The sequence below is a fragment of the Uloborus diversus genome, chromosome 6, assembly GCF_026930045.1.
Source record: "Uloborus diversus isolate 005 chromosome 6, Udiv.v.3.1, whole genome shotgun sequence".
Lineage (NCBI taxonomy): Eukaryota > Metazoa > Arthropoda > Arachnida > Araneae > Uloboridae > Uloborus > Uloborus diversus.
Window position 1 is genome coordinate 10,725,306 of NC_072736.1, and position 16,369 is coordinate 10,741,674.

At 34.6% G+C, this 16,369-nt stretch overlaps 1 protein-coding gene across 1 annotated transcript; it reads left to right on the forward strand.

Annotated features, from left to right (window-relative positions):
* Positions 1-2,571: 2,571 nt before the first annotated feature.
* On the forward strand, positions 2,572-15,018 carry LOC129224207 (cuticle protein 19.8-like). The gene is made up of 3 exons (XM_054858625.1): positions 2,572-2,595; positions 3,920-3,991; positions 14,533-15,018. Exons 1-3 carry the CDS (start codon positions 2,572-2,574, stop codon positions 15,016-15,018), a joined length of 582 nt encoding a protein of 193 aa, XP_054714600.1.
* Positions 15,019-16,369: the final 1,351 nt, after the last annotated feature.

Below are 16,369 nucleotides of genomic sequence, written 5' to 3' on the forward strand. Positions count from 1 at the left end.
AAATTTTACTACTTATTTTGGAAACATTTCGGATGAAACCGTTTAGCGCCATTTTATTTTGACTAAAAGTATCTCAGCATCTGGCAACAATATTTCTATAATAAAAATTAGTAAGGAGGGGGAGTATTATCGAAAGTGTCCCAAAATGATTCTCGCAAATTTGGTAAGATTTTAAACCGCACCAAGTGCTCACAAAAATTGAAATTTCCCAAAATAACTAAAGCAAGTGTAAGGGGAACACGGGCGGCTACATTTTTAAAAACAGTTCGTACATCAATAACCATACAGAGAAGGTTTTAGATTTAAAAAAAAGTACTAACAGATAAATCTTTTTAAACATGCAAAGTTTAATTTCATATTTCGGAAATTCTTCAAATTTGTATATGCTTAAATGTCGTGCTTTCGTTTCTAATTGAATACTATTTTGTTCTTTATACTTATTGTTATTTTAGTTTAATGAGTAAGGAAGAAGCTCGATTTTTAATCACGTCAAAAAGGTTTGTTTTAAATTCTTTCGCTTAAAACAGAAAACAAGGGCAAGTAACGATTGTTTCTCATAATTATTACTGACCCAGGCAACGCTGGGTATTTTTGCTAGTATAAATTATAACGGAACCAGTTATGTTTTATTTTTATATGGTAGTAATAGTGCCTTCATTATGACCAGGTACAGGAATTTTTTTTATCTAACTCTTTAATTCTGTTTCTGTTCTTTGCAGAAGTATTGTATCACCCTTTCTTCACCCTGCGCCGTACCTTGCTATATATAATTCTTCAAAAATCGTTTAGCACTGAATTAAGTGTGAACTTTTGAGGCATGCGACAAATGAGAAAATAAGAGTAATAATTTACAAGATCCGATTACAGTGACGGCGAATCGAGGGGGGGGGGGGCAAGGGGAGCGCCCTCTCCCCCTCCTCCCGTTTTTTAGGCTTCATTTTTTCTTTTATTTTCCATTTTAAAAGCCAAAACTAGAATGTATAAACAAAAACAGAAACGTCGAAATTTTCAGATCATATTTATTTGTTATACTCTGTATATCTGTTTACGAAACATTATTTAGCACAAGCAGTACTTTTGGTTTATGTTTCCATTGTTTAGATATTAGTAAATCGATTGTTCTACTTAAACAAGCCATACTTGCGTAATGAAATTATTACCAAGTGTTTGTGACATCTCAAAATACTTTGGGATAAATAATGTAAGTCTAATTCATGTCTAAGTGTCTCTTCAGAGAAAGTTATTGTGTACATAATTCATCAAAATCTTAAGAAAAACGTATGTTAAGCGGTTTGATTTGCATCAATTACCACGCATATACTCTCGAAACCAGCCTTAGCAAAACTTTGTCCTTTTTTCTGAGCAATCACGATTGCTTATTGTTCTTACTTGACGGTTTTGAATTCTTATGATTTTATTTTCCCCCCGTCTCCCTCTGAAGCACCACCGTCGACCGGCCTCACGGAGAAAAACTTACAAAAATTAATTTTTAAAAAGTACAAAATATTGAATTTACTGAAATTAAAGATTCAAGAATCTAAAATTCAACATTGACAAAATCATTGTCATCATCTTCTTCAAGGACTAGACTAAAAGTCTTTTCCAGTTTTTTGGTCTAATCACCGTTTTCTAGACCAGCCACGGTCTCGTTTGCCTTTTGGCTTGTAGTAAAAAGGAGCTCTAGGAGCTCTTCCTCGTTCCAGATGGCGGATATGATCTTTCTAATCAATGCGATATTGGTTAATTTGTCCGCAGAAGCTAAAAACTTTTAATGGGGTCGTTTCTAAAATTTTAAAAATATTTTTTTTTTTATGAAAGAGCATGCTTAAAAACATAGGATCTGACCATTTTTCAAATAATTTATTTAAGTTTAATATTTTTAAAAACTTACTTAAATCGGTGCGCTTTCATTGTTTACACTTCTGTCGTGTGACATCTCAAATGATGAAATGCCATTCAATGTTGCCATTCACAGAACAAAATATTTAATTCGCATCTTTACTCACGTGTATTGGCAACGATAGGGTTGATAGCAAGCGTAGAGCGCAATATTCAATTCGCTGCTTGATTATCATAACGTGGAAACGTAATAGAAAGATGCGCCATAGTGCATCATTTGTGACGTCATAAAGATCACTCCTTGTTTGAAGAATCGGACATTTAAAAAAAATTAATTAAAAAATAACTGTTGGGAAAATGAAAGTACTTTCTGTGTCCATGTCATTTTCTTTTTGCTTATTCTATCAATTTCAATGACTAAAAGTAGTACTTTTGACTGAAGGAAACCACCCCATTCTTTCCTAATGTCTTTAGGAAGAAGTTTGACATTAACGTGTACAAATATGGATCTGTTGTAAATTCTTTCTGAAATTTACATGCAAGTTTTTCCCTCTCAGCAATTTATTCAAGGAGGCTAAGCGCCGATGGATAGTCAACGCCCATGAATAACTTGGAGTAGAAAACTTGAAGTGTGAACACTGATTGAATTTGATATTACATTGAATTTCAAATAGAGCTCTGTAGGAATTAGAACAGTAGCCACTGGTTACTAAAATCATAAAACATGGCACAATGGTAGCCACTTCTGCACTTTTGGTAGGCCTTTTTTTTTTTTTTTGAGCAATCATGATTGCTTATTGTTCTGACTTGACTGTTTTGATGTGCTATCATTTTATTTTCCCGCCAGCACCCTCTGCAGCATTACCGTCGACCGGCTCCTCACGATGCTGATCCTATGGCGAAAACCGTCTCCAGGTTGCATCCATATGCTACACACACGCGCATGCATACACAACTACACACACACACATACACACACGCGCACACACACATACACACAAACACATGCACACACAAACACATACACACTCAAACACATACATACACACACACGCATACATACAGACACCTACGCATACACATACAACTACCCACATACTCATCACACTCATGCCTGCACACAGACACAAACACATATGCCTACACACACATACACATTCCCCACTACACACAAACACTCATACACACAACTACCAACACACTCATACCTGCACACAGACACAAACACACATACCCCCACACACACATAAACACACATGCCTACATACACACACACACTCGTGATTGCGAAAAACGTAATTTAACAACAAATTAAAAGGTTATAATATTAGAAGCGTGTAATAGCGCAATATTATTTTAAACAAATTGTAGCCTTTTAGCCGTAAATTACCGTCTCTAAATCAGGGTTAAGGCAGAACTTAATGCAATATAGCAGACAGCTCAATTATCACATCCTGATACTGCAGTTTCGTTCCTATTAGAACTCCTCGGTCAGGAATAGTGAATAACCGAGTTGGAGGCAGATGTCATCTCATTGAAGCCGTGAGAGTGCCAATGAAAGTGTTAGTTCTGCCTCACATTTAGTTCTGCCTTATGGCTCTGGCTTAGGAGCGGTAACTTTCTGCTAAACTACACTTTATCTACCAGTTTGTTGGCAATCTCAGCTTCAATGAGAGGACATCTGCCTCCAACTCGATTATTCACTATTCCTGACCGAGGAGTTCTAATAAGAACGAATATAGAATTAACACATCTATATTAGCTACCAGTTTGTTTGGCACTCTTGGCTTCATTAAGAGGTTTTCCATCTCCTTCACTTTTCTTTGCCGGGCTGATGAGTGCTAATGAGCACGAAACTGCAGTCCTCGGCTGTAAATGACTGAGCTGGCGGTGTATTTCATGTATTTCTGCTCTAGCCCTGGCTAATGGACGGTAATTTACTGAATATAGAGAAATAACCTTATAGTGCAGTCTAGGCTCATCTTTAATCTATGGTCGTGACTTGTGACTGCATATTCACAGTTTTCGATGCCTATATCTCTATATTGCTATTATTATTATTATCATTTTTTATTTTCAGATATTGTTTTTAGCAACGCTGTTACCAAGTGTTTTATCAGAGTTTGGTGGTTTTAACCATGAAGATTTTGGAGTAAGTAATTTGAAATTTTTGAAAGGAGATTGTATTTTTTGTAATTATAAAATGAATGATTGGATCCAATTTTAAAAAATGGGGAAATTATTTATTTATTTGAATTAATTGCTCTGTACACTTAGTTACAACGTTCCAATTAAGTGAGCAAAATGTAATCCTTAGTACAGACCTCCTAACTGCAATATTACTCCTATGCAGTGACGCAGCGAAGGGGGAGGGGAGTGAAAACACCTCCCAGAGGCATTGGTTTTAACCTAAATGCAAATTCTAATACTGTAGTTTATGCATATGAAAGGGCTCTTTTGTTCAAAATCCCCTTTCAGAACGTATTTTTGATCAAAAAACACCCCTAAAGAAGTAGTCCAGTGGTTAGGGAGTTGAACACGGAAGTAATTGGTGGAAAGCTGGAAATTGCTTTAATCTATGCTGTATGGGTCCGTAACGAACATACTATGTTTTCACCCTTCTCATAAGTGAGCTTTAGATATTACGGCCAAATTAGTGACAAAAAAAAATTAATTTCAATTTTGATCTCTTGAATTCAAATTATGTTTTTCGCAATCACGAGTGTGTGTGTGTGTGTATGTAGGCATGTGTGGTTATGTGTGTGTGCAGGTATGAGTATGTGGGTATTTGTGTGTATGAGTGTTTTTGTGTGGTGGGGAATGTGTATGTGTGTGTAGGCATACGTGTTTGTGTCTGTGTGCAGGCATAAGTGTGATGAGTGTGTGGGTAGTTGTGCGTAGGTGTGTGTGTATGTGTAGGTGTCTGTATGTATGCGTGTGTATGTATGTGTTTGAGTGTGTGTATGTGTATGTATGTGTTTGAGTGTGTGTATGTGTTTGAGTGTATGTATGTGTTTGTGTGTGTATGTGTTTGTGTATGTGAGTATGTATTTAAGAGTGCGTGTGTGTGTGTAGTTGTGTGTAGGGGTATGTGTATGTGTGTGTTGTCATTTGTGTTTGTGTCTGTGTGCAGGTATGAGTATGTGGGTATTTATGCGTATGAGTGTTTGTGTGTGGTGAGGAATGTGTATGCGTGTGTAGGCATACGTGTTTGTGTCTGTGTGCAGGCATGAGTGTAATGAGTGTGTGGGTTGCTGTGTGTAGGCGTGTGTGTATGTGTAGGTGTCTGTATGTATGCGTGTGTATGTATGTGTTTGAGTGTGTGTATGTGTTTGTGTGTGTATGTGTTTGTGTATGTGTGTATGTATTTGCGTGTGCGTGTGTGTGTGTAGTTGTGTATGTATGCGCGTGTGTGTAGCATATGGATGCAACCTGGAGACGGTTTTCGCTGTAGGAGCAGCATCGTGAGGAGCCGGTCGACGGTGATGCTGCAGAGGGTGCTGGCGGGAAAATAAAATGATAACACATCAAAACAGTCAAGTGAGAACAATAAACAATCGTGATTGCTCAAAAACACCTATTTTTTCATTAATATAACATTATCTCGAAAATAACTCTTCCATTAACCATACATATGGACGGATTACTTTTAGAGATTAAAATATTGAACAAAATAAGTAACTACAATATATATCTTTGTCAAAAACTTAGCGCACAACTTAATTTCAAAGTTTGGCTAAAATCTCTAATCAAGCGCTTCAAGCCAGAACGTACCTTTCCCACTTCCATCGGTCCTCCCCCTGACCCCCTGGAATAGAACGCCTCAACACTATAACACATGGCGGTGCTTTCCTACCTACGGAAGCAACTACACAGGTACGTAATTCATCAAGTTGACGTACTAGATGCTGCTGAAAACAATTTATTTTATTACAATGTAACAAAGAAATAATAAAGCATCCTATCTTCATACAGAACTCATTTTGGTTATTAAAAGGAAACTCAAAAATACTGATAGGTTAATTTCAAGTAGAACTATCCAGAGAAAATGACTGATTTTGAGTGACATAATTTGAATTAGAAAATCAGTATTATGTTCAAGGTAAAAAAAAAAAATTCCAGGTCACTTTTCTTGAAGTAAATCAATTTTTTTTAATTTGCACAATTTGAAGAAAACTTATTTAATAATATTAAATATTTTGCTGTGAGAAATGGTACTAAACAGCTGAGTCAGTGATTACGTGAGTAAACTATTTGGGGAAAAAAATGACTGACTTGTGCGTGGTTTGGGATAAATTATATACAGAAGGTAACGTGATAGAAGTCAAAGAACGTGGAATTCAATAATTTGTTGAAAGCAGCCATAAAATACTATAATGTCAAATAAAGCGAGAAAATTTATGTTTTATTCTATCACCAAAATGTTTTAGCCATGCACAGAGGACTATTTTAGGTGACCCACGTGTACATTATATATTGTTTGTAACTTTTTATGCCTGATGTCATTCTCTATTATGCCCATTGTACTTCGTTCGAGTTATCGTAGTAACATATTTTTTCTATAATCACTTGTCTAATACTTTTCCAATTACTCTTAGCTGTTCCATGTCAGATCAGTCACCTTCTTGACCTCACCATCTCTGATTTTAACGACATTTGATATGAAGGACACATATGACAAGATAGGTAATCCGGCCAATTTTTAGAATTCTACTTTAAAACATTTACGAAATACAGGTTAAAAAACTGAAAAAGTACGAAAAAACGAAAAGTTGTGACATTCAAATGACTAACTTTTCTCCTAATTACAGTAAAATAAAAATTCAAACACCATTGTAAAGCTAGAGAATAGAGCTTTCTATTGATATAAAACATGACCATCTTACGACAAGTTTAAGTTTCAAGGTCATTCACCGTGACTTTTACCTTGAATGTCTCAAAACATGCCCCCCTAAGAATTTCTTCAAAAAAAAAAAAAAAATTTTATAGTTCTAACACTATTCTTCTACTGCACCAAAACTTAGACTGGGATCGCAATGGCAAGGTACTGAAAAAAAATCAAGCATTTTCACATGTTTTACATTGTGGAATTCCATATGTCAGGTCAGTCACCCTCTTGACCTCCTCACCATTTCGATGAAATTTCGTGAGAAGGACACATACGATACGTTAAGTAATCCTGCTAATTTTCAGAACTATACTTCAAAAATGTTATGAAGTACAGGGTTGTTAAAACCTTTAAAATTGCAAAATAAACGGAGAGTTGTGACATGCAAATGACTGCAACTTCTATCCTAACTACAACAGAATAAAATTTCAAAACCATTGCAAAGTTAAAGAGTAGGGCTTTCTACTGGTATAAAGCATGGCTTTCTCACAAGTTTAAGTTTCAAGGTTCACCGTGCGTCAACGGTGTGTACGTTTTCAAGTGTTTACCATGGTTCAATTCACCGTGAATTTTGATCTTAAATGTCTAAAAACACGGCACCTTAGAATTTCTTTAAAAATATAGGGTAGACCGACCAGTGAGTGAACACCACCCAGTGAATGAACAGCGCGTCATTTTTTTTAAAAAAATAAGCTTCCAAAAAAATTTTTCTGAATAAATTCACTACAAAAGCGTTCTTTATTGATATTCTAAGCTATCTGACACCTCATTGGTTACTTTGGATATGTATTTTTTTCCTGGAAAAAATTTGAAATTTTTCTTGCCGTAAATCGTTTTTTTTTTCTCTTTTAAAATAATAAGGCTGGTTTCGTGCTAGCAATTATTTTGATACATATTATTTTTATCGATAAATTTTATTTTTTAACTCTACGAAAGAAAAATTAAGTATACATATTTAGGCTATGGATTTAAATTGTTTCAGTCAATGCAGAATGCGTAGATTTTCAGGTAGAGGGGTGTTCAGTCACTGGGTACGAAAAATTGCGAAAACCCAGTGAATGAACAATGGCAAATTTCTTTTGATTAAAAAAGAAATTTGAAGTTTCTTTGAGATATTTTCATTTTTGTACTTAATTGTAATGCAGATAGTTTTATATGCTTATTTATTTATGTATTTCGTTATATATTTTATAATTTCTTACATCTATCTTTCTATGTCTTTATCTCTCTTGATAGATAGACAGGTAGATAGAGAGATAGAGAAATATAAATATATATTCAAAGAGAGAGAGAATAGATAGGTAGATATGTATGTATGTTTGTATATAGATAGATAGATAAATAGATAGAGGAAGATATAGAGATAGATATATAAAAAAGAAGAGTTAAATAGATATATAGGTAGATAAATATAGAGATAGAATAGGTAGGTAGATAGATAGATAGATAGATAAGTAGATAGATATATATATAAGTAGATAGATAGATAGATAAATAGATAAGTAGATAGATAGATAGATAAGAAGATATATAGATAGATAGATAGATACATATATAAATAGCTAGATACAGATAAGTAGATAGATAGAAAAATAGATAAGTACATTGATAAATAGGTAAATAGACATAAAGATAGACCGATAGATGTGTAGATAGAAAAATAGATATAAAGGCATATTGATAGATGGATAGAGATATAAAACGATAGATATAGATAGATAGATATATATAGTTATATAAATAGATATAGATAGTTATATAGAAAGATAGATCTCAAAGAAACTTAGTTTCTTTTTGAATCAAAATTTATAATGTTCATTCACTGGACCAATTTGTGTTCATTTACTGGTTCGAGGTGTTCATTCACTGGGTCGTTGTGCCATTTTTTCTTTAAACGCCTAAAAAAGTCGGAAGCGGTACCATTTAAGTTCCCGCGATTTTTTAGACATATTTACATAGATAAATTAAAATGTTTTAACTATCATGATCTGTATAGTATAGAATGTAAAATTACTAGGATTTTTAAAAAATGAAATTGTGCCTAACTGTTCATTCACTGGACGGTCTACCCTACATGTTATTAGCATAATTAAAACAATAAAATAAAAGCAACAATATTAAGACAGAGTTAATGTAAAACATGTAACAAAAATACGTAAACATATCTGACTTTTTTTTTTTTTTTGCAGTCCTTTGCCATTGCGATCCAGCCTAGATTTTGGTGTAGTAGAACAGTGCTGAAACTATAATTTTTTTTTTTTTTTTTTGAAAAAATTCTTGTGGGCATGTTTTGAGATATTCAAGGTCAAAAGTCCAGGTGAATCTGAAACCTTGAATCCACTTTGAATCTGAAACCTGTCATGAAAAAGCCATGTTTTATACAAATAGAAAGTTCTAGTCTTTAACTTTACAATGGTTTTCAAATTCTTATTCTACTGTAATTAGAATAGAAGTTATAGTTTTTTGCATGTCACAACGTTCCGTTTATATTGCACGTTTAAAGTTTTAATTAAATTTTTAGCACTTTTAAAGCCCTGTATATTTTGTAACAATTTTGAAGTAGAATTCTGAAAATTGGCAGGATTACTTACTTTGTCGTATGTGTTCTAACGAAATTTCATTAACATCGGAAATGGTGAAGAGGTAAAGAAGATGACTGACCTGACATATGGAATTCTACAATGTTCAACATGTCAAATTCTTGATTATCTTTCAGTACCTTACCTTTGCGATCCCAGTCTAAGCTTTGATGTAGTGGAAGAATAGCGTTATAGCTAAAAAATTTATTTTTTTGAAGAAATTCTAAGCAGGCATGTCTTTTTGAGATATTCAAGGTCAAAAGTCACGGTGAATGACCTTGAAACTGAAACCTATCGTAAGATGATCATGTTTTATATCAATAGAAAGGTCTATTCTTTAGCTTTAAAATGGTTTTTGAATTTTTATTCTACTGTCATTTAGAGAGATGTTACAGTCATTTGAATGTCACAACGTTTCTTTTTTTTTTCGTACTTTTTTAGTTTTTTAACAGCTTTTTATTTCGTAAAATTTTTAAAGTAGAATTCTAAAGTTGACCAGATTACTTCCCTTGTCATATGTGTCCCTCACACCAATTTTCGTTAAAATCGTAAATGGTGAGGTCAAAAACTTTTTTTGAGCAATCACGATTGCTTATTGCTTTCATTTGACCGTCCTTGATGTCCGGTTCCTTTTTCAGAATGGACCAGAGGCCTCTGCAGCACCGCCGTCCACCGGAGGACGGAGCTGCTCCTCTGGTCCTAGCCTCCATTGGCAGCACTGTCCACCGGAATCCCCTCGTCCTAGGCGGTGGCGTCCATATCCTGCATACACACACTCCTACATACACACACGTCTACTCACAAACAAATCCTTACACACATACGCACACGTAACCCGCCCAAGAGGAGGGGTAGGCTTGGGAGGACATAAGCCGTTTCTAGAAACAATAGCCTCCAAAGAGTAGGGTCCTGTCGCAACTCGTGATTGCGAAAAACATAATTCGAATTCAAAGTGTCAGAATTCAAATTATATATATATATATATATATATTTTGATTTGACGTGAAATTACACTGTATGTAAAATTACTCTTAACTGAATGTGTTGAAGAAATTACGCACTGATGAAATGCAAAAGTTGAGCATTCATGGAAATAGGTGGGAATTTTTATTTATCGTCTATCGTTTGTTAAAAGTTGAATATTTTTTAATGAATTGCTGCTGATCTAGAAAAAATATATCTTAAATAAGAATCGAAAATAATTTCACTTACATACTTTTAGAAACGATTTATGCATTTCTAAGCAATTTTTTTTATAGTAATTTTTGCAATTTCTATAGTTTATGGTTTATGTGTCTAAGTTTTTAAAGCTTTTCAGCTATCTTTCGAAAACTACTTAAAATTGCTGCGTACGTGATCAAACAAAATGGAAATAGTATTCTCACTGGAACAATCAGATCTGCTTCCTATATCCTATTATGCTTTGCTATGCCTGAAGTCCATTTTTTTGCACTTTTGATGCTAAAGTTGTTTACAACTTGTAGATTGCAAGAAATAATCATTTTGCTTTTATTTAGTTTATTATCGTAATAAGTTGTTATAAATAACAGTAGTTTTACTGAACAAAAGGGTATTTAATCCATTGTAAGTGTAATCAAATATAATTTACTCCGAAGTAGTTGACCAGTAGCAACTTATTCCAGCATTTCTTGTAAAACAACTAAGTTATTTCAAACAGTGTAAGAAGAATTTTAGAAAAATCTTATTTTGCGATTACTGAAATGGGTTAACAAAACATTCATTTACTGTTTATTCTATTAAGTACTGCGTATTGAAGAAACAGTTTTCTCCTCATACCAAAAAATTAAGGAGAATGTGGGGCAAAGTGAAGTAGTTAAGATGACCGAGCTTTTTTAAAATGAAATTTGTTTTGCATCTTTACTAATAATAAAGCTGAAAGTCTCTCTGTCCGGAGGATCTCTGGATGTCTGTAGGATATCTGGATGTCTGTACACTGTAAAAAAAATCCGGAAACGTTTCTGAGTATATCGTGCCGCTGCGGTTCATGAAATTTTCAAAAACGTTTCTGAGTATTTCGGAATTCTCTTTCTGTAATATCCAGAATCGTGTCTGAGTATTTCGGAATCCTCTTTCAATGTTTCTGAGTATTTTGCAATACTCTTTCTGTAATTTTCAGAAACGTTTCTGAGTATTTCGGAGTCCTCTTTCCGTAATTTCCAGAAATGTTTCTGAGTATTCCGTGCAGCTGTGGTTCATGAAAGTTTCGAAAACGTTTCCGAGTATTTCGGAACTCTCCAAACAATTTTCAAAAACGTTTCCGAGAATTTCAGAATCCTTTTTCCGTGATTTTTTCTAAAATATAATTCTTTACTATAGTATTGCATACCATATCAGTTTCAGTTCTTTCATATCTAACAGCAATAAAACAAACAATTTTAGAATCATTCGTAGATTTTTTTTTTTTTTCTGAATTTCTAATGACAAATAGCATAGTTAACAGCATAACATATGCACAGTTATAAATTTTTGAAATAATATAGTAGTTTCATTCTTAATCACAAAATCGTCAGGGGAGGGGAGGGGGATACTTTCTCAAAAGTGGGATTGTTTGTTAAACAATCTTAAACTTCAGTTTTACTCTCAATATTTTCAAGACAAAATTATCAACATATTGTATTTTTAATGCAGAACTTAAAAACATATCTTGTATCAAACTTGATAGCTTTTATTTTCGGATAAAATTTGACAGAACTTACCTTCCCTTCGCGCCAAGTCTATTATTTCTCTGACGAACAAAGTGTACCGCAAAGTGCCAACAGAGAAATTGGTGAATTTAAATATGACACCAAGTCCTCCTGTTGGAACCATTCGGGGTGATTCTTCTGTTCTTTCCCTTTTCCAGTTCATCACAAAAATAAATACTTAATCAAAATAGGTTACTGATTTTATTTTTACAATGTGCGCAAAATGGATTACATATTTTATTTATTAAAACATTGAATTCTATTGCATGATTACTCCATTTCATATATACGAGATTCCCCTCCCCCACACCATAAGAGTGATGGTGAACCCATAAAATGCTATAAAGCGCCCCCCCCCCCCCCCTTAAAAAAAAGCAATCCCTGAAAATGTCAATGGCAGTCTGCGTGGTGAACGCCCCTCGTCTTCTCCCCATATGTACATTGTATATTAATAACATAGTATTTAAAAAAGGATCACTTTTAAAACAATGACATGAAATAATATTTCTTTTTATTTCGGCTTGTAAATGCAGCTGTTCCATTTTTGCCTCTGACTCATTCCTACTGACTGTCCTATATTAAACTAGTATATCCACGAAGGAAATGTTATTTACCGAACAACTAATGTCAAGGAATTTTTTATCGTCAACCACATTTAACAAAATGAATAAGCACATGAATTAATTGCATAACTATGTTGCTTACTAATAGATATAACTGGGCCATTTTCTAATGGTATAAATATTTTTAAATAAATGAATAAATTATAATAAAAAAAGATAAATAATACTGGCACATTTTTATGAAGCATATTAAAATACTAGAAAACATTTGCATTACCATATTTTTAATGAATTAAACAATTGATTTTTTTTTTTTTTTTGAACCAATGTATCTATATCCAAGTATTTCGAAATAACTTTTCTGTGATTGCTTTTCAAATATAAATCTTATTTCTTTTGCGTAATTAATCAGTTTCAATTGGTTACAACAAATAGTACACTGCGCACATAGGTATGTAGGATAACTTTAAATTAATTCGATAAACCCAAAAACAGTTACAATTGGAGCCTCATCAAATGCAAATCAACAAAAATATAAATGTATATAACAACATGTTTTAAAATATTCATTAATACTTACAAGTGAACATGAGCGGAAGAAAATCTAAGTACCTTCACTACAACTGGATAAGTAAACCAAAGGGCTTCGTTTCATTAAGTATAAAAACGGGTGTCGAAACTATTCACGCTTGAACACACAATATATATGTAATCATGGTCGCACCGGAAATTGTAAAGAAGCGTTATTAACTAACTTAATAGCTGCGTACATCGTCTAAAAAATCAAGGGCAGCCCAAAATGCAAAAGCGTAAAATTAGTTTCGACACATAACGTCGTTACTCTCTAGACATAAAATAACAAGCAATCCAATGCTAAACAGTTGCTGACTGCAGCAACCATAGATAAGGAAAAAATAAGCTCTCGTTATTTTCGACTGACTGGCGCCAGTGTTGGAAGGATAAAATACGTTTCGAAGCATTGCGCCTCACTTCCGCTTCTAGATTTCTTGAAATAACAAAAAGCTTTTTGAATAATGAGGAGTTCGCTATTGGATGAAGGATTCTTACTATTTCGGAGACGTTTCCGATATATCTAGAAACGTTTCCGAAATTTGTTACAGTGTAGGATATCTGGATGTCTGGATCTCTGTGACGCGCATAGCGCCTAGACCGTTCGGCCGATTTTCATGAAATTTGGCACAAAGTTAGTTTGTAGCATGGGGGTGTGCACCTCGAAGCGATTTTTCGAAAATTCGATGTGGTTCTTTTTCTATTCCAATTTTAAGAACAAAAATATCATAAGATGGACGAGTAAATTACGAAATTATCATAACGTGGAACCGTAACATGGGCACAAGCCAATTGGCGAGATACGAAATTATAATAACGTGGAACCGTAACATGGGTACAAGCCAATTGGCGAGAAAATTCACCATACATTATTTGTAAATATACAGGCGAACCAAAAGACCTTTTAATTTTTCTATTACGGGCAAAGCCGTGCGGGTACCACTAGTATTACCTAAAGAAAGACAATTGTATTCAAAATTAAAATTTGCATTGCAACATTATTTTTTGATTTTGGCAGCAAAATTGTTCCTTCCAAAAAAAGTGGAAAGTTTTCACTTTTTTTTTTTCATGGGGCAAAGTGAAAAATGAAATATTTTTCGAATGAAATGTTTTTTATTCGATTGGGAGAAATATTTTTGAACAAAAAAATGCGTAAATAGAAAGAGGAGATTCAAGTAAAAAGTTAGTGGCCCTGAAGAAAGTTGCATAGGGGTCCCCAAATCCTGTCCACGGCCCTGCCCCCGCCCAATCTTACTTTGCCCCACATTCTCTTACTATGTTTGGGTTTAAACTCTTGAACGTCACCTCCTCAAATACGAGTCATCATGCAAAATTTTTATGTGAGTAGTTTACAAGAGTTCTAAAAAAATAATTTGTTTTATCTTTAGCCACCAAAGCCTTACACTTTCGGATATAAAGTCCATGATAAAGATGGGGACCAATGGAGATCCGATGCGATGGACAGCCATGGGAAGGTGGAAGGCAGTTACGGTTACGTAGACACTCATGGGATGCAGCGGGAAGTCCACTATGTTGCAGACGACGACGGCTTCAGGGCTCAGATAAAGACAAACGAACCAGGAATGAACGTTCCAAACCCTGCTGATGTGTATCTGCAAGCTGAACCACCAGCAGAGTACGATGCAGCCATTTATGGAGTTGAAGACTTGGGTCCAGTGTATAGGTCAAACGATGTCCAACCACCAGTTCCTCGAACTGCTATGAAAGCAGTGCGAGGACGAACTGTTCCAAGAACTGACCCAAAGACTTTCTACAAGTATCACAGATTCGCAGAGGCATCTGTCCCTCCGATATATGTCGTAGATGGACATCTACAGAGTCCGTGGTTCCCTATGGAAGTTTCAACTATTTAATGTATCTGTTACAATGAAGGCCGAAACCTGGTAAATGTCGACATTCGCTGGCAAATGTCCACATTCGCAAAACTAAAGATATCAGTGAGACACCGAATATTTCAGTAGAATGTTGACATTCCCCATTTTCGGTCTTTTATGTTGCAACAATTCTATTCCTTCTCAAGACAAGTAGTCCGATTCTCGTTTACCTCGGATTTAACTTCACTATCGTTTTTAACTAGGGCACGTGAAATATTCGACATCTGATTGGTAGATCGGATGTGATTTTGTTCACGTGACTTTTCTAAAACGACATCGAAGGAAATTCGACCTATACGAGAATCGCCCTGAAGTGGAAAGCATCACAGAGCATTTATTGCAGTCCAAGTCCAAATTCTAAACTCGGCGGATTCTCTTCAGTTTGGTATTTTCTGTTGCTTATCTTTTTCTCGAGGTCACAAAAGTTTTGTTTTCTTGTGGTGAGTTTTTTTCACTTCTTTTTTTGCCAAAATCATTACAAACGATAATTTACATCTCGATATCCGAGTTGTATTGATTTCCAATTCAGTTCGAGCGAACAATACTAAAATTTAAATCAAGTGTAAAATTTTGTCATTGCGAGACAAAAAGAGGGGAAGAACAAACTATCTCTGTCAAAAGTAAACTATACGTTGAGTTTGGGGGAGGGACCTGTGTAAGGCCTGATTACTGAATAGGCCAACTAAGCCGTGGCCTAGGGTGTCCACTCTTTAGGGACCCCCCAAATGGCTAAAGTTGTTTTTACGCAATGGCTAAAATTGTAAGGTTTGACAGCAAAGAGGGCCCGAAAAAGCTTTTGGCCTAGGGCCTCATGACATATTAATCGGACCCTGGGCCTGGGTTGAATTGGCATCCCTCTGGTTACGGTCTTGCTTTTACCAAAAGCCAAAAAATTATTCTTATTGTCATTATGGCATCCTTAGTGTGATGTTACAACAAAAGTTTTATAAAGTTTCCTGTACACTTTTACGTAATTTTTGTCCTGGACTTGGAGCCCTATTGTCGTTTTGAACCACACGTGTGGTTCTAGCCATAGTCATACGCAGAAAATCATTAGAACTGTGGTCACTATGAAACTTCTGTTGTAGAAATAATAACCAAACAGAAATCTAATTCAGTGAAAAGTCGAAATTTCATTTGGTTTTTCGTCGACTTTGAAGTAGATGGCAACGTTGCCTGCTTTGCTTTTGTTCCATATACTAGTGCCAATTTTTTTGCAATGGGGTTCTTTTTAATCAATCAAGAATGCTGTTTTTAGTCCCTAAATTTGATAGAATGAGCAAAAAAAAAAAAAAAAAAAAAAAAACCATGGAGCGAAAGAAATTTTCTA